The 22,715-nt window shown below is 41.1% G+C and overlaps 1 protein-coding gene across 1 annotated transcript; it reads right to left on the bottom strand.

Annotated features, from left to right (window-relative positions):
- Positions 1-328: 328 nt before the first annotated feature.
- On the bottom strand, positions 329-22,218 carry egln1a (egl-9 family hypoxia-inducible factor 1a). The gene is made up of 5 exons (XM_041049484.1): positions 21,216-22,218; positions 7,515-7,634; positions 2,103-2,239; positions 1,948-2,015; positions 329-1,846 (listed from the first exon to the last, which is right to left on the bottom strand). Exons 1-5 carry the CDS (start codon positions 21,918-21,920, stop codon positions 1,791-1,793), a joined length of 1,086 nt encoding a protein of 361 aa, XP_040905418.1. The 5' UTR covers positions 21,921-22,218; the 3' UTR covers positions 329-1,790.
- Between the last annotated feature and the right edge of the window lie 497 nt (positions 22,219-22,715).

The raw sequence follows: 22,715 nt of genomic DNA on the forward strand, positions 1-22,715 counted from the left end.
CATAATAAACATACAACCCTGATGGTAACTCACAACCAAATTACCGGTAATTTACAGGAGACCCAGCTGTAAATTGGTTGGTTACTGTTTTCCAACTTGCCTTGTTCCAGATAGATAGGAAACAAGTAGTGGAATATCAAAGCAGTGTTATACTAAATATAATAAAATATAAATAAAATATAGTAAAGCACTTACTTAAGCAGTGATTATAATCGAGGACAGCTGAATCTGTGGTTCAGGGTTGGACATGAAAAGCTCGAACATGCTCCTGAGTGAGGAACCTTTCTGAGAAAAAAAAGAACAACAGGCCTGATGTATATTTCTCACTTCTCCCCATTTTATTGATGAACTGTTTTCAAAGACGGTTGCATTCTGAAAGCTCTAAATACATGATGTGCCATGGAAAGTTACAGCAGTTAATACTTTAAAGTTTAGCAGGTAAGTGGTTGTTCATTTACAAAACAGGAACATCCTCACTGTGTATTTCTGAGACTTAAGTTTGGAGCTTGTCTTGGAAAAGCTTTGTATGGGTAGTAAAATATTATGAGATTGTGGAACTCATGTAACACGACTTCTGATTTGCTTCTGTCACCTGATGCAGAAAGCTAAAATATAAAGACACTGATAAATTAAATCAAAGACCGAAAAACAAATAGCCAACTCTGGTACATGCTCGAGCCCTTTAAATGACTTCAGAAAAATCAGCTTTAAGTTATTTATACAATAATTTACTGGTTGATAATGTCATTTACCATTTGATCTATTAAAATGTTTTAATCACTACTGATTATAGTGCAGCTACAATATTTCTGTCACACAACCTTACTTTCAGTTCTGCTTTAAGGATAATGATCACAGATGTACTGTGGGTAATACTGGTTTGTTGATAGCTGTTCTAAAGCTAAATAGGTTTTTTTTCTCCAAATGTTAAGAAACTCATTTTCACCATATGGAATTTTATTTATCCATAAAGCCACAAAATTTACAGAAATAGTAGGTGCAGTACACAGTAGGTTTCCAGCAGAGGGCGGCATGGAGCTGTACATAGTGCAAACAGGAGGGGAGGCAAGGCAGAGGCAAACGGTGTGCCCTTTACCCACAAGTCCGATCAGTGTATTGATACTGCTAACTTGTCTCTAATCCAGATGGTTCATGTATCAGTGTGACAGGGAGCAGGAGCAGCAAGACGGCAAACGGCACAGTTTCGCTTCTACTGTGCTGCAGGTGAATGAACTCAAACTAAGACCAACGAGGTTCTGTCAGAAAAAGGGTGTTTTTAATTCAGATCATTCCTCATATTATTGCAAACTCGAGCACATTTTGCCATACAGTAGCTTATAACAGCTGATTCCATGTGAAAAGCATAACACGTTAAGAATATGCAGAACACTGTACCTTTAAGGAATTAACTGCAAAAACCTATACGCAAAAAGATGTAGATTCTCTGAGTTTAATTCCTGTTTGAAGTGATGTTCTGAAAATGTCAGCTATAACATAAGCGTTGTCCACCGAAGAGGTGAAATGACAGAAAAAAAAAACAACAACAACACACAATCCCTTTAAGTACAATGTCATGACATTCAAGGTCCGCTGGGTCGTCCAGGTTTGCTTAAAATGAACAGAAATTACTGTCTATTTGTTTGTTTTGTCTCCATGAGCATGGATCTTCCACCCACTCTAGCAAAAGTCTGCTGTTTTGCCTTGTAAAACACACACACACATGCTCTCTATAGGCCACTTTCTTAGGACAGAGCACTTAATGGCTGTTTGTAGGGGATGCAGGGTTCCAACTAGCTGGGATCTGATGGTTTGTCGAGTTCAACCTTTACTCCTTTTTCTCCTGCACCTGCACACAAAGGAAACACAAACACACAAAGAGATAATGCAAAAAAGCAGAGAAGGAAACTGCAGAAACAGAATTATGTCATTTTGTCCATAAAGTCCTACCTGTTAAGTACTTTTCTTTAGCTCTGGCTCGCTCGTCCGCATCAAAATACCACACAGTGATGGCATACCTGCAGAGACAGAATCGAAGCGGTGAGTCACTGCAAAGCAAGACTGGATCATCTGAGCGTGTGCAGTGGACAGACTTGGATGCCGACCTGGTGGTGAAGGCGGGCTGAACCTCGTGAGGGTTCCGTCTGTCTGACCAGAACAGCAGCAGACGGTCAAATCTGGGCTCTATGTCGGCAAACTGGGCCTTTCCTTCTGGGAAGATCCGAAGAAGGCCACCGTGTTCCTGGAAGAGCAGAACAAGAAGAAACAACCCCGTTATGTATACAAATCAGGACAAAGCAATAGCAGGAAGGTAAAGAGAGACTTGAGGAAGTAAACACCAAGTGAAGCCTCCGCAGTGATCATGTTTCTGGATTTGATTCCTATCGTTTTCCTCCACATTAAAAGGTAAACATTCAGGCAGAGGAGATAAAGTACCCCGAAAACTGCACATGCGACTCATATAAAAGACACCCAAATATAACCAATATGTGGGGCTTGTTACATTATCAGCGTAGGACGACAATGTTAAAGGAAAAGGGTTGTCCGACTCCAAGGGCTAGGAGGAAAGCTCAGGATAGGAAGCAGCAGTGGGGGACGGCTTTCCTGTGGAGGGATAGGAAGAATAACCCACAGGAAAACTGCTCCGGCTGGATAAAGGACCTGGAGAGTGAAAAAGCAGATTGCTGCAAGCGTGCCGCTTTAACTCTCACACAGCTGATATGATAGGCCCCTCTCTTCACACGCAAACTAGCAGAGCAAAAAGGTTCACACCCTTTGTCGGAGAAGTAATGCTAATCCCATTTACACTGCTTTGAATGAGGGGGAATGCCGGTGGTGTGACAAAACTAAATAAAGCACAATAGGGTCAAAGAAGACAGGAGAAATGTTTTTTTTTCCCTCCAACACGTAAGCAGCTCAAGGACCGCTGATGTTAACAATTGTTCAACTGCACGTAAAGCCAAGTTGGTGGTAACATTCAGTCGGCAGAAAACTACGCTGTACAGGCTAAAGTGAACCCAGGTTGACTCCCGCCTGCAGGATATGACCCTGTGACCTACATCAAGCTGGACTGGACTGATGCTGAATGACAACACGTACAACCCAAACATGCCATGTACCTGAAAATGAGTGCAGGCATTTGCAGTCACTGAAGGATTTATTAAAGGAGAACATGACTCTGCACTGGATGCACATTAATATAAAACATAAAAAAGATAAAAAATATATCCCATATAAGCAAAATCCACTCCATATATATGCATGGATATGCCAATGTGTTTATTTTCTGACACACTGACATACACATACAGCCCTTAAGATTTTTGAGCAAACTCAAACCTTGTTTTTAATACTGGCCATCATTTTTTCTGTAATAGCTATTCAATCTATTAATTCACTCACTATATTATAGTTTTCATTGATAATGTAGAGTCCACGTTGTCATGTTGGATACAAATTACCTCCCGACACACGAGAGATTCACAGAAAACAAGACGTGTATGTTCTCCACAGATACCGTTTTTAATATCTTTTTGGTATCAGCATCACTCTTCACGCTCCTATAACCGTATGAGAGCTAGATTAAATTTCTGCTAATGCAAACCAAACCTTACCCACTGCTGCTAGTTAAAAGCATTCAACTGCTGAAACACAGGGAGGCTTTTGTAGTGAAGAAGCCACAGGAAATAAATTGTATTTGTCACAGCGGTTAGTGCTGATTGTGATCGATTTTATTTATTTATTTATTTTTGTTGGCACTTCAGTTTTAAATCTTGCAGAAAGTCATGGAACTTGTGTTTCCACAACATGAAATCAGATCGCACTTACAATTATTAGTTTGGTTTTTAAAAGCGTGTTTGTTTGGCTGCACTGTAAACAGATACACCAGTTGCTCCTCTGTATTTCTGACAATGTAGCTGCTCAACGAGTGTTTGCTGTCATATGAAATGACACTTGCCGCTACCGTGGTAACGGGTGCAGCCAAATCAACCAAGAGCAAAATCTTGAGGACTTTAAATGTGATTTCTGAGGGAGGCACAAAAGCCTCCAGAGGCAAAGATTTGTGTTTCTGGGCTTTAAAGAGAAAATGAAGTAATATTATGTAACTTTCGAACAAGTACTCAGAATGTTCTAAAAGTGCTACCACCCACAGGCACAACAGTGGATGGTAAAAAGGTCATGACAAGACCAATATGGAGATTATTTATTTTTCTTATTTCGTTTTCTTCGAGTGGGTGGTGAAAACTATGGATGGAACAAAAAGTTTTTTTTCCATGTACGACACCCTGTCCCCACTTAAACAAATAAAAATCTTGCCAAACCTGATACCCCCATGCCTGCTCAGAGCACTTCGCAAAAGGTAGCCACATGGTTTACCACCACATACGGTACCAGTATGATCATTCACAACAAGGTTTGTTATTGTAAAGTGTGAAAATTTGTAAAGTGTAAAATTTCAATCCTGAATAGCATTTGTTTATTTTGGGCTGGACTTTAGACCCTAAAACGTACCTTGTACAGAATCTGTACTAGTAACAGAAAGCATAGTATTTCCTGTGCCTGATTCATTTCCTTCCACTTTGATTTTTGCCTGTACATTTGTCCTCCCACCAGTACAGCTTGCTTCTTTAATTTTTGTCACATGGGTGCACGAGAACATTCAAATTTGTGACTGGTCATGCATAACAGAAGTACATGATGTGCCAAACTGGGATTTTCAGGAGGCTTGAGGATATCACAAATACTTCAGTATCTCAGACCTCTATGATTATCACACCTTGATACTTTAAAATCATACAATTACATACAGTGAACTATATGTACCTACTGTATAATGTGAACTGAAACATTCAACATTAACTTTGATTTACAGTATAAATAAAGCTAACCTGGCACCTATATGTTGCACTTTCATAATTACTTTAAAAAGAAGTGAAGCAGTTGAAGAGACATGATGTTGAAAATCGGGGGTAAATAACTGGAACAACTGAACCTGAACATTCCAAAGCCATGTCATTCTTCCATGGAACCCTGGTATCCAGGCAACCGCATTCTATAACAGACAGCTTATCACATGCCTAATAAAACAGCCAATCAGAGACCAGATTGTAATTATTCACATGTCCAACCAGGTTCCAGAACATGACACGACTGAATCATTGAAGCCTGTGTGTGAACATAACAAGAGAAATCATTTAACAGCTTTGATGATTAACATAAGAGCAGACCACCTGATGTACACTGTTAAAGTGTCAGCAGGAAAAGATAAAGTATACAGGGAAACAAGCGAAAGCTGTGATTGTGTTGAGCAAGTGACAGATCACACACAGGATAGGTATTATCATGTACAACACTGGGACAAAAGTGGGTGAGAGCTTAGGTTGAATCCCATTAATCAGCATCTGCTGTATATAAAAAAAAAGTGTGATGGGGTAACAACACGTTGATACGAATGTATCAGACACTTATTATACCCTAAACAGGTCCAAGTCAGTTGTGCCCAATTTGCAGAAGCACTGGTCAAAAAAACAAACCTACAGTACATACTGGTTATGTAATATGTCAGGGGAAATGGTCTTGAAAACCATAGCAACTGCATCAACAAAGAGGAGCAGCAGTCACAGGCTGAAACTAGTCAACAAAGGACATAATGGACACGTAGTATATCCTTTTGCAATTGTGATTCAGTTATTTCACAGTTTAGCAAATTAGCTTTTTATGTTATAACAGAGACAGGTCCCCAGTACCTCTTCATTCAGTTTGCCCTATGGCCTGCTTGATGACAGCCAAAAATGGCCATCCTTGTTTAGTAGTGCTCATAGACAGAAGACAGACTCATGCATGGCCTGCATTCTACCACATTCTAGCACCCTGAGGCAAAACAGAGTTTCCTGTAATTATGTAATTTTCATATACAGGTCTGAAGGTCAAGTATGTGAGGAAGTCTGGAAGACAATCTCCCGTCTACTTATGCGTGTTGTCATGTCACCGGCTCCTTGGAGAGGCATGAAAACCATCCTTCTACCTGACATTTTCTGCTTTCTGTTATGAAGTGTGTTACTGTTACTTCCTGGCGTGCAACATCCTGTTTATGTCTCTCAATTAGAGATGAGTTCCTCAACCACTTGTCCAATGACATTAACTGCTAAGCACATTGCAGTGTAGCCTATGTTTTTGTCAATCTGTGCATGTAGTGACAAAGATGTGGCGCCTGGCAGGTGTCATTTGAGGAAAAACAAATTACGATAGTTAACTTGATCTCTCAAATTTATGTAAACTTACTGTGGGCGTAGGAACTGAAGTTACAGGTTGTTGTGGCTACTATGGCCAGTCAGGGAGGAGGACCCAGTGCTTGAGCAGCAGGCTAGCAGCAGTGTTTTAGTATTCGTGTGCCTGCAAATGCTGAATCCCTTCATACTCTGGATGTTGGCTGCTCTCGTTTAACTGCACATGCTCTATATTGTGTAGCCTAAGGTGGACACAGAGCAACATGAACATCCAAAATAAATAATTAAAGCTGTCAGGATATGGACAATGTAATTTAATAAAATGCTTGGGTTTAATGCAGTTTTGTTTTGAATTTGGGTGGAGGTACATAGATATGCTTAGTATTATTCTAGTTAAAGTATAGTTGTGATATCTTGAATAAACAGGAAAATGTTGACAATGTTATATGCCATTATGTTCTATTTATTTGAGTGTACAAATTTGTTTTTCTTCTCATGTCTGATCTGTGACCACAGCTAAGCCTTTATTTAAATGTTTATGTCAGACCTCGGGGCAGGCGGTTGCTTTTGAGCACCGGGTTAATAGGTTCTGCCACACAGGACAACACTGACAGCGACAGTAAAGTTCAGAGTCTTTTCTTTTTTTTATATTTGATGTTTATGAACATTCCTGCAGTAAAACAAATCCACTCTTCCAAGTGCATCAAAAAACTAGAATTATTTGAAATGCTTATTTAATCCATTTAGTAATTTCTCGTAAAATGAGCAAACAAATAAACTTCAACAGTCACATCTCAATCTATCGTCTGTCTGTCTGAAAATCCACTTTCTTGCAGGAAGGGCGATGAATGTGTCAAAAGGCAGCATGGGGGCGCTCTTCTCGCTAATTGGGTGTGGCTGGATTAGCAGGATCTCTGCATTTAAATGGGATTATAAACGGGGAGAGTGGCCGGACAGCACGTACTGACACGTAACCTCTGCTACTGACTCCGCACGGGTGTGGAGTGAGGAATAAAGCAGGATGGAGGGTGACGACCCTGCCATGGAGACAGTGACTTGACTGACTTGTCATATGCTTGTGATAGGAAAGCATACTGGAATATGAAGACCAAATACATGTCCTTTTTGCATATTATTTTGTTCTGATGGTTATTTCAGCACTAATTATAAATCAGTTGAATCACTGTTTTTGACAAAAAGCAACTTAGAAACAACTTGAAAAAGTTCAAATTGTAAAATCCATCATCTGTCATTGATGAACATTATTTCCTCTACACATCACTCACATACCTTGGCATTCCAATCTCTATTAAGGTAATATATGCATGTGACACACCGTCCATCGCCGTTGGGGTTATCCACATGGCGCACGTATCCTGTCCCGTTTCCAGGGTAACATGCCACCATTGCCTGAAGACAGGAAGATGAAAAGCATGATTAGTAAGCACAGATATGTGATATGTGGTGACGGAAGCACAAACGTATGCTTACAATTTCTAGATCTCATTTGTGTCACTGAACAGCAGCAGTGCTGTTTGAACATGAAGGAGAGACAGTCAAGGCTGCATTAAAACTGTGCGTGTCAATGCAAATGCAAGTGCCAGCGTGGATCCAGTCAGTCAGTCAGTGCCTTTGTTGGCCCTTGAAGAGGATACAGTAGACTTGGCACAGCCACTTTGTATTGTCCTTACCTCACCTGCACCAAGACTGACACAAGCACAGGCTGCTTACAACCCAGCTGCCTCATTATAAACTTTAAACTAGCGAGAAAATAAACCGGAGATATCGTGCTGCACGTCAACTTCCCCTTGCCTTTTCCTGCTCTATTAAGACTTGCATGATCTGCTTGGGTGTTGGCAGTGAACCCCTATGAGCTCTTGTAAACTTCTTGGTGTAAACAGCGAGCGAATGCACTCATACAACACTGACAGTCCCTCAGGAATAAGACGCACACAAGTGGTGACTCGCACACTGCTGGGAGGACTGTGACAGAAACCCTTGTCCTTTCTTCAGAAATGAGACTTCCATGGAAAAACATGATGTAAATTTTGAAGAAGAAAAAAAATCATCCATCCATTTCCATGGTCTTAAAACACTGAGTTCTTACACTGCCTACGATATGCATGTAGTATAACAGATTTCAAACCAGAAGCACTGGAAATTACAACCAACACTTGTGACACCGTGCCACTGCGTGTGTTTTCTGACTTGAAAGAGGAGCTGAGGTGAGCAGCGAACGTGCACAAACACAGAGGGCAGACTGAGCCCTCATGCATCATGTCTAAGCAGTGATACGACAAACAAAAGGCAAGTTCCTCCACATTCTTTCATGCAGTTGGATCAACATAAAACCATAGCAACATTATTATAAACATTCACAGCAGACTAAACTCCTTCACTTGGTTTTGTGCCAAGCAAAATAATGTCACTTTTAATGTGTGAAATGTGAAAAATGATCCTTTGTGCAGAGAAAAGATAGAGGATGCGATATTTCAAAATAACTGCATTTCAAGGGTCTGAAAAGAATCACTGAACTAAGACTATGCAAGTGTTTCCACGCACATACATTTGAAAAGGTTAGTTTTACTGTCCCATACTGCAACTGTATTGCAAATCTTAACGTGCAGTCTGGCAACCCTCAGTGCCGGGTGGGGGGGGTTGGAATCATCCACATCACACATGCGTCTGAATTTTATTTTCCTGCGCATCTGACCGTAGTTGCTTGCGTCAGTCCACATTGTGCTCACATCTTCTGAGTGATGCAGGCTACCACTGGAATGCACAGTATCAGGGCCTTCAAAGCTGAAAAACAACAAAACTCCAACATAACGATGAGGGGGGTGGGGAGTCTTCCTCCGGCTGCACAAACTGACAAACTACTTTATCGATTTAAGAAAAAAAAAAAAGAAGAAGGTGGGTCTCAGAAGAATGTTGGCTGCTGGGAATCATCAAGGCGGGTGAGGGGCTCGCAAAGCGACAAAGGACTTCCTGTTAGCAAGGTGCAATACAGTAAGCTTTTGTGTGTGTGTGTGTGTGTGTGTGTGTCTGAGTGTGCTTGTGTGTGTAAAAAGAGAGGGAGAGAAAAAGAGGGAGAGGGGCACAGACAGAGAAAGCAGAGGGGTGGGGCTGGAGCAGAGAAGAGTGAACTGCTGTAAACTTTGACTCCTGGCCTCCCTCCAGAGGGAGCAGTATTTTAATGGTCATGCTACGTGCAGAGCGTGAGGAAGGTTGGCTGATCCTCGGCTATGTCACCCCTCCCACCCTTGACTGCTCGGCTCACGCTGCAAGGCTGGAGATGGGTAAACAGTCATCTCACTGCTAGGAAAAGTGTGTTTGTGTGGATTCAGATGTGTGAGGGTGGGGTGTGTGTGTGTCTGTGTGGGGGCTCACTGAAGGTGTGAGAGCCTTGGTAATAGACAAAAACACAGACATAGCAGTTTTGCCTTTCACCTCGTTCAACTGGACAGCTGTAGAAACTCTATAAGGCGCCAACTCCTGCAGGAAAGGTCAGTTGTAACACTGTGAGGATGCCAGGTAGAGGTGTGCTAAAATGTAGAAGTTGTTAACAGAAGTGAAAATGTATATGCCATTTGTCTTGCTAGCACAGAACAGAAAGTATTCAATCAGAGTAACGGAGTGTGGATTTCAGGAATAATAAAGAGAGTGTGTACACCAATTGTCCACAGAAAATACATGAAGCTGGAGAGCAGATCAGCTAATGTCTGCAAACGGCAACCTTGAATGACATGCTGTTTAACTCCTGTTTGCCTTTCATGTGATCTGGTCATGAGGACACAGTAAGCTGAAGCACAGCAGAAGAGACACAGCGTTTGATCAAACCCTCAGCTGGGGAACCACAGGCCACTTGAAGCTAAAACCTTGATGAAAAATGCAGCAGCGACAGCAATGGACAGCGTGAAAGAACGGGAGTTTGTATTGGCAAAATGTTGACGGAAAAAAAAACCCCAAAACAAAAACCCTGACTCTCCACAATAAAACATGTATTACCACTTTGTAAGATCACGGATGTTAATGCCCAAAACTCCCTTTCTTTTCTTTTCTGATCTAAACATGGTATTGTGATACAGTCCTGACAGAGCTAAGTATTTTAATATAACTTGGTTTAAATGCCAGTTAAACTACTCGTATCAAAAAAATCCTATTATAACATTCACACTGCAGGAAGATTTTCTTCCTTGCTATCCTCACCTCTGACCTTTATCCCTATTTGAGCTTCCTTTCCTCTCAGTCACTTATTTTTCCGCGTTCTTAGATGGCCCTCATTAGGAGGTTGACCTCGCTCGCTGTGCCGTTTGTTTACATTCCACAGGCACGGCGTCAGAGGCTGACTGGCATTTACAGACAGAAAATGAACCAGAGAGAGAAGCAGAGGTCATCAAAGTAGCTTGCAGAGGCCTTCATTAAGGCCAAACGAAAGGCCTTAACCTCATGCCACAGACACACATTGACTGAGCAGGAACATAATCAACATTATAAAACACCAACTTTCTGCACCCACAAGCAAAATGCTGCTTCAATAATCCAAAACTATGTAAAAATCTCAAACCACTTTTCCACTAAAACAGACTTGTTTTTATGTTTACTTTCACAGAAACAAGTCTGATGTAACTTCCAGTTAACAAGCTGTGTTTTCCCTGCACTTTCAACAAGTTGGGAGATGTGTTTGTTTCTCAGTTGACTTTACCCAGGTGAGACACAGCCCATCTGTTCCAACTCAGGAAATTTTAAAAATATTCCTCAGCTTTAATCTCCAGTTTAATCTTCAAGTTTGGCTGTAAAAGAGAAACATTAAAGAACCATTTCAGTGTCATTATTATAGCTACTTTATGAAAGAATATTTATTTTTGTCATGAGACAACGCCACTGCTCACAGAGAGGTTACAAAAACATTCATTACAGTGTGCCAAAGTCAGGGTAATATTCTTGAACATAATTAGTTATTTTCCCCCAATATACAATAAAAAAAACCCCCAAAAAAACATTTAACTAAATCCCTTTTTAACTGAGGAGGAGACTATAGACGGAGGATCCCTCTGTGTGGGGGGAGACTAATCTGTTCTACACAAGTTGTGTGCTACTGTTTATTTTCAATTTGTCTAAGACATCTGCAAATCAAACCTCAAATAAATCAAGCTTCCACTGGATGGGATGAGACCAGCACAGGCAGAACTAACATTATTTATGTGAGGCTAGACCCACCGATTTACTGTAAACCAACACACACGCCTTTGCTCTTCTAAATTATGCATTAATTAATGGTTAAGTTCAAGGATATGACTGTTCAGGTGTTTCCACAGCAATATAAATGCAAACCAAAACCTTCAACTTAACAAAAGTTACTTAGGAGATAATTAAATTACTATAGAAATATTACAGTGATTTCTCCATACACCCAACAGTAAGTGCAAACAGGTGCCAAAGTTCAGACTCACACATGCAATGGCTTTGCCAGTAAAGGACTTTATCTTAATTAACCTGTCGTGTTAGAATAACAAAAAACTAGTGAGTAACATAAAGGAGACACAGTGAGCACCTTGTGTACTAGAACAAAACACCTTCTGTTAAAATGGGAAAAGCTTGAATTGACGCTTACTTCAGTGCTGTCAGTGGAAGAAGCAGAAGAAAAAACACTGCCCAGCAGGGGTGCACTGTAACTCCAGGCCATAGCATGGAATAATGATGCTTTTAACAGAATCTGTGTTTTTTATGGCAAGTAAGGCTGTCGGCTAAGAATTTCCATCCCTTGCCCAAAATGCAAATCTCTACAATGTGTTTATAGGTTGATGTTGAACAAAAATGTGTGTGTGAATGATTCTGTGGAGCCTAAACAGAATCTCAGTGTTTCTGCTAAATAGGGACATGTTGTGGTACGCCTGAAGTTTCGTCACGGCCACCACAGTATCATAAAAAATGAAAATTCATTATGAAATCAAATGGATTTATAAAGCTGTGCCAAGGAGCGTACAAATGAAGAGGCAGCCCTGTTGCTGCTCATGCGGGTGAGGAGGAATTTGACCAGACAGGGAGACCTATTGGAGAGTAAACCTGAGAATTTTTTCCTCTGTAATTCACTCATTAACAGTATGAGATAATAATTTGAAATACAGTATTGTGTTTACGGTTTTGGTTTCTATTCATTTTATTTTCCTTATTTACCATTTGTTTTATCTTTAATAACATCTTTATTTTGTACAGGATGTCTCTGTTAAAATCATTGTGGTACTTTCTTATTAATATTTGAATTATTTTTTGAATGATTACATTATCTTAGTTCTGTAGAAAATGTTCTGTTCAAGTACAGAAAAAAAATTAATAAATGAATAACGAGATGTATCGACTGTGTAATTGAAGTCAGAGAATCCACTTCGTGTTCAGCTCAGATTTCTAAAATGTCCAAAGCAGACAAAATCAAGAAAAGTGGATATTTAAAAGCAGACAGCCTCCATAATGTCGGAAAGTCACGGCTGAAAAGCACAGAGAAATCTCTCTGTACTGTATTCAATCTGGCACTCTGAGACCTCCATCACTCACAGCTTTTAACCTGAGTGTGTTCCACAGTGTCTCACAATAACAATGCGCGCACACACACACGCTGATGGTGCTGGAGCTGCTGTGCACGGCTCTTGTCTGTTCATCAGGAGCAGCTTGGGGTTATGCGTCTTCCTCAAGGACACTGCAAAATGCAGACGGGACCAGGGGGAGCTTAAGGATAAAACCACCAACCTTGCGGATGGCTCTCTCCACCACCTGAGCCCCTGACACCCACGGGCTCCAGCCACACCACGTAGATGCTACAAATGCACAAATTCAGATTTTCTGTGTGACTAAAATCTCAGCTTCAGCTGCAGTAAAGGGTAAACAGATACATTTAAATAACCCCCTGAGGAGATGTCTTGTCATCAAAGTTTTTGTTTGCAAAAGTTATGTTTGCATTCTTTGTTTCCTAACCAAAACTCACTGTATAAATCACTGAGAACTTAAAAAATGTTGGATAAATGTCCTTACCATTAAAACTTGTGCACATAAAACTGAACAAAACAATAAGTAACATAGCACAGCTGTCAGCATGTTACCGCAGCCGTAGATCAGTGGAGCAGCAGAAAACTGTTTTTCCACCACCCACTTTAAACCTCAGCTCCCAGCGTATGATACTGCATATAATACCTTATTAAATAACACTGTACATATGGTCCACTGCAAATATTTTAGTTGCCTGATACTTAGTGACAAATAAATAACAATAAATACAGCTCTGACTGTGTTTTCTGTCAATCTCATCTGTTGCTGTTGCTTCTAACCTAGCTAGCCCTCCTACAGCAGCATGTTGGCTGCTGTCCTCCTCCTCCTCCTCCTCCTCCTCCTCCTCCTCCTCTCCTACATCTCTCTCATTAGCTACAACTATCCCTTCCTGACCCTCTCTGGCTGCTTCAGCTGCCACAGCAGCACTCAATGAAGCCTGGAAATATTCAAAATAAATTAACTGGATAGTGAATCACACTGGTTGGACTGTTGAGCTTTCCCACAAGTGCCCTTTTGAGTCTTTGAAAATATATTTTTAATATTCATCTGAATGGATGGAGCAAGTATTCAGAATAGAAAATTGCTGGCGGTCAGCGTTGATACTGTGGTGGGCTGTGACAAATAAATCAATGAATGGGAAACACTGCCAAGATCACAACGTGCCATCTTCAAATTACTTGTTTTATTTATTTGAAAAGTCTGGAAAACTTTTGACTTTTTCTTTTTTTGATAAATAAATCAACCAACAAATAACCGGTTATCAAAATTGTTGATTTATTTCCGTTTATTAACTGATTGATTAATTGAACGATTGTTTCAACAGTACTACATATCTGACAGGGCATTTCCTCCAATTGTTCATCACTGCTGATTTTGGGGGTTTGAAAGAGAGGATCTGCTCAAAGGAGACGTAACTTCAGAGAACTTCTACTCTGCTGATCACTTTGAAGGACGCACTGATCACTACGATGCTATCGGTTATGGGTCATGAATTGGGGTGGAGCAATAAGGAAAAGCTGCGAGGGGTCTGCTCACTTCACAGAAGAGATGCTTATCCAAACATGAGTACAAACAGTTGAGATGAAGACCTTGTAGCTCAGGGGAGTGTGGGAACCAAGACAGTTTGGGGCCCAGCCCAGTATAGCTCAGTGTTTTATCTGTCAGACAGTGGTGCTGCCTCCAGAGGAAATCCCTGTTTAAAGTAATGACCTAGTTTACTCTTTTCTTCTTTACTGTAGGCTGTGAACAATAGGGGGACGTATACAGCGGTGGCGCTACCCTTCACCCTCAACATGTTGCAGCGGAAATGCAAGAACTGTTTCTGGTATCATTACGCAAATACTCTGAAGGAGATTGTGTAAAGTTGTCGGCCTTGAGGATTTCAGCACGTTCTGCTGTTAACGCATGCACAGGCTGAACTCTGAGAACTGCTTTAAGTTTCATCTGGAACAAACTTGATGCTGAGATCCACTCACACAAACAGGCCTACTGGTTCTACTAACTGAAGTCATAAAATCACACACAGTAACCAGTCAGAATCAGAGAGCGCCAGTTCATCTTTAAAGCTGTCCCACGATCAGTTAGGTTGCCGTGATATCCTCAGATGACAAAAGCTAAGAGCAGATATTTACAGTGCCGTGTCTGTTTTGGAGCGGTGACTTCTTAGCGACTGCTCAGCCTGACTGAGTTGCTACGTCGGTGCCTGTGTGAGAGCCAAGTGAGCTCATTCTGTAATTGGATCAGTCACTGATACTTTCTCGCTGCCAGTGGTAAAAGATTGAGCACAGCAAGAAATATTAGATGAAAAGCTGAATATATAAAGGCCGCTTTGAGTCAAAGTTTAAAAAAGTTGGATAAGAAAGAAAAAAAAGGGTAGAAACAAAGAGTCAAAGCTCTTTATCAGCAATCAGCTCATAGCTCCGTTCTCCTTCTGTAGAGAGGCAGGAGGGACTATGGCACAAGAACGATAAAGTGGCTAATTATAACAAATGACTTAACTGGAATCTTTGAAAAACACATTTTTTCACAATAAAAAATTATCCTAATCACTTTATAAATTTGGTTTTAACGGGTACAATTAGTTAGATGCCATGCTCTGCTCGCCATAAATCCTCCGTCCGTCGGCTCTACAGCTGCGGTCAACAGTCAAAAACAGAAGACCTCTTTCTCAAGGCTCCACTTGGACTGTGGCCAGGTGCTGCTTAGACAGTCACAGCATATCAAGGTGAGATAACCAAGAACAAACTTGGATTCATTGCAAATTCTATAAAATGCTTCACGTTTGCAAGTGAGCACCTGTTCAAAATATATGAAGCATATTACAACCATACGACACGTTAGCATCTAACTACCAGCCTTCATTTATCTGTCCGGTATCTCACACATAGAAAGCTGGATAATAATAACAATGGTGTGTATTATGGACATCATTGGAAACCTGCGGAGGAGACGGCTGGCGGCAGGACAGCTCACACTTGACTGCGGGTGGTGTGTGAGCCCTGTGTGTGCTCTGACTAACTACAAAACTATTGCATTTATTGTTTACTTTCTGATGGTAAAACAATAAGCAGGAAAAAGGTGGCATGCAAGGTGCTGCGTCGGGCATGCTGGTACTGTAGGAGGAAGGAACGAAGCAGCTCGTGCAGCCTATAGCATAATGTACAGCTGGCTCCACCGCTCAGAGGACCACCACCACATGACTTCCTCTAGTCTGCTTACTATATAGAGCTTTAAGATTTAGGTCAACGGTCAACTTCCTTAAGAAAGCACACATGTCTGCAGACGCTCTGTGATATTACAACTGACGCAACAAATAACTCAACAGTCAACAGTATAAAAACTCAGTTGCTCATTATCGACCATCACACTGGCACAGGGGGGTGGATTTATCTTGTTTAGGTTTAACTGCTTCTTAGCTGAAACTGAGAGGCTTGGCTTTAGTTGAACGACAGGACAATATACTTTTATACATATACACAATGTACATTTGTGAACAACAGAAATTTTGCGATACTGGTTCGAAGGTCATTGTGAGCGATGCTGCAAAACAGTGCAGGACTGTTTTATGGCAATAATGAATTTACAGTATTTTTTCATCAGTGTGATAAAGCAGCTTGATGTGTAAGTTATTTAAAACTACATCAAGCAAAGACATTTGTATTTTATCTCACAAACAGTTTTTGGGTGGAATTTTACTTTTTATCAATATATCTTTGTGTTGAAATATAAATTTACAAATATTTTAATCACATCATCCATCCCTCTGATGTATTTGTGGATGTAACAAATAATTATTTTCATTACTGATTTATCTGTTGACAATTTCTCAATGAATCCATTAATCATTTGGGCAACTGAATGTCAGAAAGTACTGACACCGCACAGTGACATCTTTAAATCATCTTGTTTAATCTGATCAACAGTCCATAACCCAGAGATACTGAATTCACTCTCAAATAAATCCTCACAACTGAGAAGCTAGAACAAGGTGTGTTTGGCATTTTTACACTGAAAGCAGCAACTAATCACTCAGTTGTTAGTGTAGTTGCGGATTAAGTTTTTGTTGACTGACAACTACATTAATCAACTAATCGTTTCAGCGCTGGGTGTGTTCCTTTACCTGAAACTAAATGCAAAATGAGTTGGTTGAGACATGTCTCTGCTAACAACTCATGTTATGAATCTTCAGAAACCATCTTCTATTTGCGACTGTCTTTTTTTTTTAATTATTATTTTTAATCTCTGAGGAGATCTAGCAACATGACACACAATAAATGTGTACCATTACGTTTACTGTGGAGGAATTTATCCTTCCATGAGTGTCCTTTTGTTTTTCACCCTAGAGAGTTGTGCTTGAGACAGTCACGCTGCTGTCAACTAAATGTGTGCAGTGTTGTCTTATCAGACTGAGCATACTGAAAACTGTGTGGACTGCATTATATTGTTTTGAGTCCAGTTCCTGTAGGACCAGGCTTTATTTAATCTAAATCCAGTGTTTAAATTCTATACTGATCTACAAAACAACATTATAGACACAGTTATCATATTTCATGTACAACAACTGCATAAATGCTAGTTTTCTACACTAGCAGTAAGAATGCAATGCAGCTTTCACTTAGTAAGCCACTGTGCTAACATGCTGAGGCATACTATCACTCAGACAGGAACAGTGGGTTAGAGACAGGTCAATCATGTTGCTGCTACAAGCTTCTTTACATGTCCTCTGATAATGCTATAATGGCATCAGAGAGCATTCAACATGCTGGAGCTGCAGAGAAACAAACATGTCCTGCTGCCTGCGACTTCCCACAATGTTATCAAGTCAAAAGGGGAAATGGAAACAATGACATTAAATAACTATTTGGGCAAAATCTTTTTCCTCTATCTTTCCCAACGCGAACTGTGCTTACATTGTGTTGTATCCCTTTGAGCCAGTGATACTGGCGGCCTTCCATATGTGCAAGTCATGCTGATTTTCGCTGGTCACAGTCCAGGCGTGTGTTTGCCAAGGCAACTAGGGCAGTAGGTGAGGAAGTCAAGCTCCTAACAGTGTTTGATTCAGTGGCCAGATACGTGGATCAACATCACAACCTGAAATAATGTGCTTTCCAAAAAAAAGTTTCAGGTTTACTAAAAACCAGTCAGACAAAAAAAAAACACTGGACAGGAGCAGCCTAAAATAACAGCATACAGCAAACAGAGCTCTGTGCCAGCACACAAAACCAAGTACCTGAAGCAAGCAAAGGCCACAGGCTTTAATCCAGTGTGTGCTCTTTCATTGCTAGATCCTTTAAATGTCAAGCACTGTGATAGCAGTACATGATAAGGCACACTGACAAATATAAAACAGTGACTACCTTCAGTGGGGTTATCCTTAGTGTTCAGGAGTATCATTTTTTTTATGTGCTAATCCTAATCCTCTATCCAGACCACATCAGGTGAAAAACCGTGGCTATCTTAAAAAACTGCATGTCCCATAATTTTTTAAACGCCTTTACAGACCTAATGAAACAAAAGTGACAAAGCAAATAAAACTACTGTAAAAACAAAAACTGTAGAGAGACAGATCAGAAAATAAAATAACTAATTTGTGAGGCAATAAGTTAAGACAGGCACTTCACATATAATGCATCAGGTTACTAACATCAACAGTGCTGCAATAAAATTTAACTTCAAGACAGTTATAATGTTCACTTATTGTTTGGACTATTCCAGAGAGGTGTCGATTCAACTTTGTGATCGTTTTGGAGGCTGCAGTTTGTAGTGCTGCTTAACTGTGCTATGTTATACTGAGAGATGTTAGTAATATTTATGCCTGCCCTTACTGATTTATACTGGCTGGACAAAACATTGCAACAAAACCCTCTCCCCAACTACAGCCACAAAAATTATCAAAAAGTCTCTAAAGCAGTCTCGACAAAAACTGATCACTTCAGCCTTCAGGAAGGTAGGATTTACTGTAGGGCTTTAATATTACACTGCATTCCTTTCATCTTGGCATTCCTAATAAACTGGTTTGCCTGGAAAAGGCACTGAGCCTGACATCTATTCACTGAAACAGTGACAATCTACTTCAGAGCATTTCCCCCAGGAGAGGAGGAAGAGGGGGGAGGCTGAGAGCAGCTCATCTCCTCTGTGGTCGGTCTCATGCCACAAGGTCACGGCGACCAGATCTGGTTAAAAGAATAGTCCTAGGTCACACGCAACCCAACAACCGAGCCAGAGCAAGGTTGACATTGCTTTGGGCTGACGCAGACTTTTTTTTTTTTTTTTTTTAAATTGTGCACAGTGGTTACAAAAAGGTAACCATTAGAAATGACCAACAAGGTAATCGGACAACTTTTCACAGTACATTTGCTGCTGATAGTCTGTGAAGAACCGGCCTGAAAACAGTGCTAATTTAAAGAGACTTTCTTAGAAAACACACCCCAGTAAAACAGAAGCTGCCCACAGTTTCCTCTACCCACACCACCAACCTTGAAACATTTAGGTCTTCCTCTCGACATAGGAATGCTCTGTCTAACCAACTGTGTCTGTTTGAGATACTGAACTGAATTCATGCTTGCTGCTTAGCTCTTTTAGCCTGTCACCTCTCTACGACGAGGCCAGGAGTCACAGTCAGATACAGAACAGCGTCCCTGTAGATGATTCAGCAGGAAAGCTGGACTTCATGCTGCCTGACCTGGTCACACTTATCCCACTGTTCGCCATATGGTTCCCACTCCTTCACACACGGTTCCCACTCCTTCACACACGTCCTATTATTTACCATAAAAATGATGAACACATAAACGTCTAATGTAATACGCACAATTTTTATCAGCGTGGACAGGATGTCCTCCTTGTTCCTGTTAGCGCATTTAATAGCAGCACGTATATGTTAGAGCTGAATGTTATGGAGAACATCTGCAGTGTGTTATACAGTCTCACTGAGTCATCTGCTTGTGCATGCTGCAAGTATACCCTCAGTTGAAAGTTTATTAGGGACACCTGTAGTAGCTAAAGCTAATGCAGTGTAATCCAACAGCCCCGATGAGCTGAAACAATAAGATGATAAATGAGTTTGTCAATGGATAAAACTAATTTGCAAAAGTTCTGATAATTGAATAATGATTTAACTCATTTTTCAAGTGAAAAAGCTGAAGTCTACCCAGCTGCAGTGTCTCAACGGTGGGGATTTGCTGCTTTTCCTGTCTTTTGTGATCTTTGCATTTTGTGCTGTTTAGACAAAACAATCTGAAGATGACAAAGGAATTTTTCACTATTTTCTTATATTGTATAGAACATATGTAAGAAAATCATGGGCCGTTGCAGCCCAACAGGACAGCAATAAACTGTCCCTCCACGAAACTTAGAATGTTCCGATTTTGTTGAATACGTTTCAGACGTGCTGATTCATTTAGGGTTGTTTTAGAGGTTGTACTTTGTGTTGCTGGTTAAGTGCATTGCATTATACTGAGAGGAGCTTATAATGAATTGCCCTTCCCATTTTATTTTAAAGTGAAACTACAGCCTCTAAAATTACCAAACAACTGAATGAACACTGTTCTGAACAGCTGTTTGGTAACAAAATTATAGTTATAACCTGCATGATGGTACGATTTATTGTGCAACTGTTGTATTAGACTGTATTGGTTGTATCTGTAACAGTTTCAGATACTAAACTGCAACAGGAAATAAGCATTTCGTAGCACTCTGTTCTGAGCTGTGCAGAAAATCATGTAAAAAAAATATAGATATCAGTTTATTTTGTTTTAATCAAGCAATGAGTTATACATTACAGTAGTTGATTAAAGATTAAACACTTATGCAGGAAAAGCAGCAAAAGCCACAAATCAACACATCTTGGCTGCATAGTTTATAACAGGAACACCTTTGCTGTGAAACAATCGCAGAGACACTTAATCACAGCTATTAATCATTAGTTGTTCAGATGTTTGAAGTAGTGCACTGGCGGGGATGAGGGGGATGGGGTGCTTCCCTCCTGAATTCGTAGCCATTTGTGCTGCGTTTCTTGTGCAAATTAATTTACATTAACTCGTAAAAACCGAGCAAAATGTGTCCAGCCCTGGTGCACGCTGGAAGCAAATGGTATGTGTTGAGGAAATAATCCACCTTTCTGACTCAGGGCATTAGCCACGCTTCAAGCTGGAGTTAGAGAGGACTTACTAGCCTCTTAAACTTAAAGTCGGGTCTAATTAGCAAACACATTAGTCGATATTGAAAGTAACGGTACCTTCATGACACAGTATCTTAAAGTAGTGACCAGTATGATCTCTGCTGAACGACGGTAATGCTACCACACACCTGCAAGACTTACTTTTATTTTTTTTTAATTTGGCATCATGGATCCTGATTGCTGCATTTTTTTTGTGTAAATCACCCAACCATCCACTGGCTTACAGACATGAAAAATACCCTAGATTTCAGACTACCTGCTGCAATACTTACTTTTGTCCTTCCATTTATCGTGTAGTTTCCCAGTTTGCCGCTACAATATCTGATCAGGTCGTCCATGCGACTCATCAGAAAGCGGATCTTCTCACAGCCGGCTTCCCTCCCCTCTATCCACGTGATTTTGTCCCCTCGGATATCTTTAGTGGAGTCGCTTTTTTGACTGACTAACTGTCCGTCTGTGAACCTGCCCGTCTTGTGCAGGGCTTTGACATTCTCTAAAATGCCTAGCCCAGTCTCTGCCCCTAAGAAGTTGTCCACCACACAGATGCCGTGCTTGTTCATACACGGGACTATGTACTCCGTGGCAAGTTTGTGAGGGGATGAGCTAGTCTGTCCGTTAGGTGTGGCGGTGTTGTTTGAACCGTCCTCTCCCGGTTTGTCGCCGTCCCCAGGTGATTCTGTGTTCGCGGTTTGTTTTAAAGGTGCACTGTCCGCCTGCTTGGGGCTTTTATTTTCTCGGGATTTCTCTGGTGCCTTGTCCCCCGACTGCGGATCCTGCTCGGGCTTCTGTTTGGGAAGCTGCGCCTTGTCCGCTTCCTTACAAATGAGCTTGTGTTTCTTCCAGTGCTGTTTCTGGTGCTCCTTGCTACAGTAGAAGGAGCTCCGGCACCTGCCACACTTCAGGAGGTTCTCCATTTTCCCACAAAGTTCACAGTACTGTCTGTCTCGGTCCAAGTCGCTCTGCTGCTTCTTCTCCATGTTTGCAGCTACAACGGGTGCACTGCGCCTTTAATTCCGATCCTTCACACGCGCCCTGCTAACCGACAACTTTGGAAACGATCCACTGCCTGTGCCACGCTACACCGAGCGAAACAGAAAAGTAAGACTCAAAACCTCGCCATTTTGTCACAATTATTCCCTCTTCACATCTTGTATCAGTGAAATAGTACGACAGCGTGTGCCCTGGGCAGAACATTTCGGGCTGGGTCGAGGTCTTCAGGAGGCATTTCTGCTGGCTAGCGGTTAGTCTCGGTGTCGTGCATGGCGCCGCTCAGTGTGTGCTCAGCCTATCTATGGTCCAGCCCACTGTGACGTTTGACCACAAGTACCGCCCCTCCCGCGATGCATTCGCGGACTGTAGGATAGATGAAGTTCACAAATGCGTCGGAACACGTGGAAGTAGTTAATCATTGTCATGTCAGGGCAACAGGGACCATGTCACGTTAATTGTCAGTCAAAAAATAAAATAGTTACATATGTCATCTTCACTGGACCCGTCGGCCCCAGCCATACAACCAGAGTGATTAGTCTCTATTAGTCTGGCTTATAGGAGGCGGAAACAAGTACATTCACTGATAATGGTGAGGTATTTGTATTTCACTGTATTGCCACCTTTACACTAAGCAAAAGACCTGAACACTGGATCCACCGCCACATATAGGATAGCAGAAATAAAATTACTGATTTAGTAAAGCTCGGTTTTACAAAACATAATGTCTTTCCCACATCATCCAGGTTATGTATAGAGCTAGAGGCGAATCTCAAATACTTTAC

The sequence above is a fragment of the Toxotes jaculatrix genome, chromosome 11, assembly GCF_017976425.1.
Source record: "Toxotes jaculatrix isolate fToxJac2 chromosome 11, fToxJac2.pri, whole genome shotgun sequence".
In the NCBI taxonomy this organism is placed as follows: domain Eukaryota; kingdom Metazoa; phylum Chordata; class Actinopteri; family Toxotidae; genus Toxotes; species Toxotes jaculatrix.

What these genes read in the sequence shown, in the direction of transcription:
- egln1a (XM_041049484.1), bottom strand. Translation starts at nt 21,920, where the DNA reads ATGGAGAAGAAGCAGCAGAGCGACTTGGACCGAGACAGACAGTACTGT. An exon ending in ATAGAGATTGGAATGCCAAG is followed by an intron (nt 2,240 to 7,514) that starts GTATGTGAGTGA and finishes CTGCTCTTCCAG; the next exon opens with GAACACGGTGGCCTTCTTCG. An exon ending in TAAAGAAAAGTACTTAACAG is followed by an intron (nt 1,847 to 1,947) that starts GTAGGACTTTAT and finishes CTTTGTGTGCAG; the next exon opens with GTGCAGGAGAAAAAGGAGTA.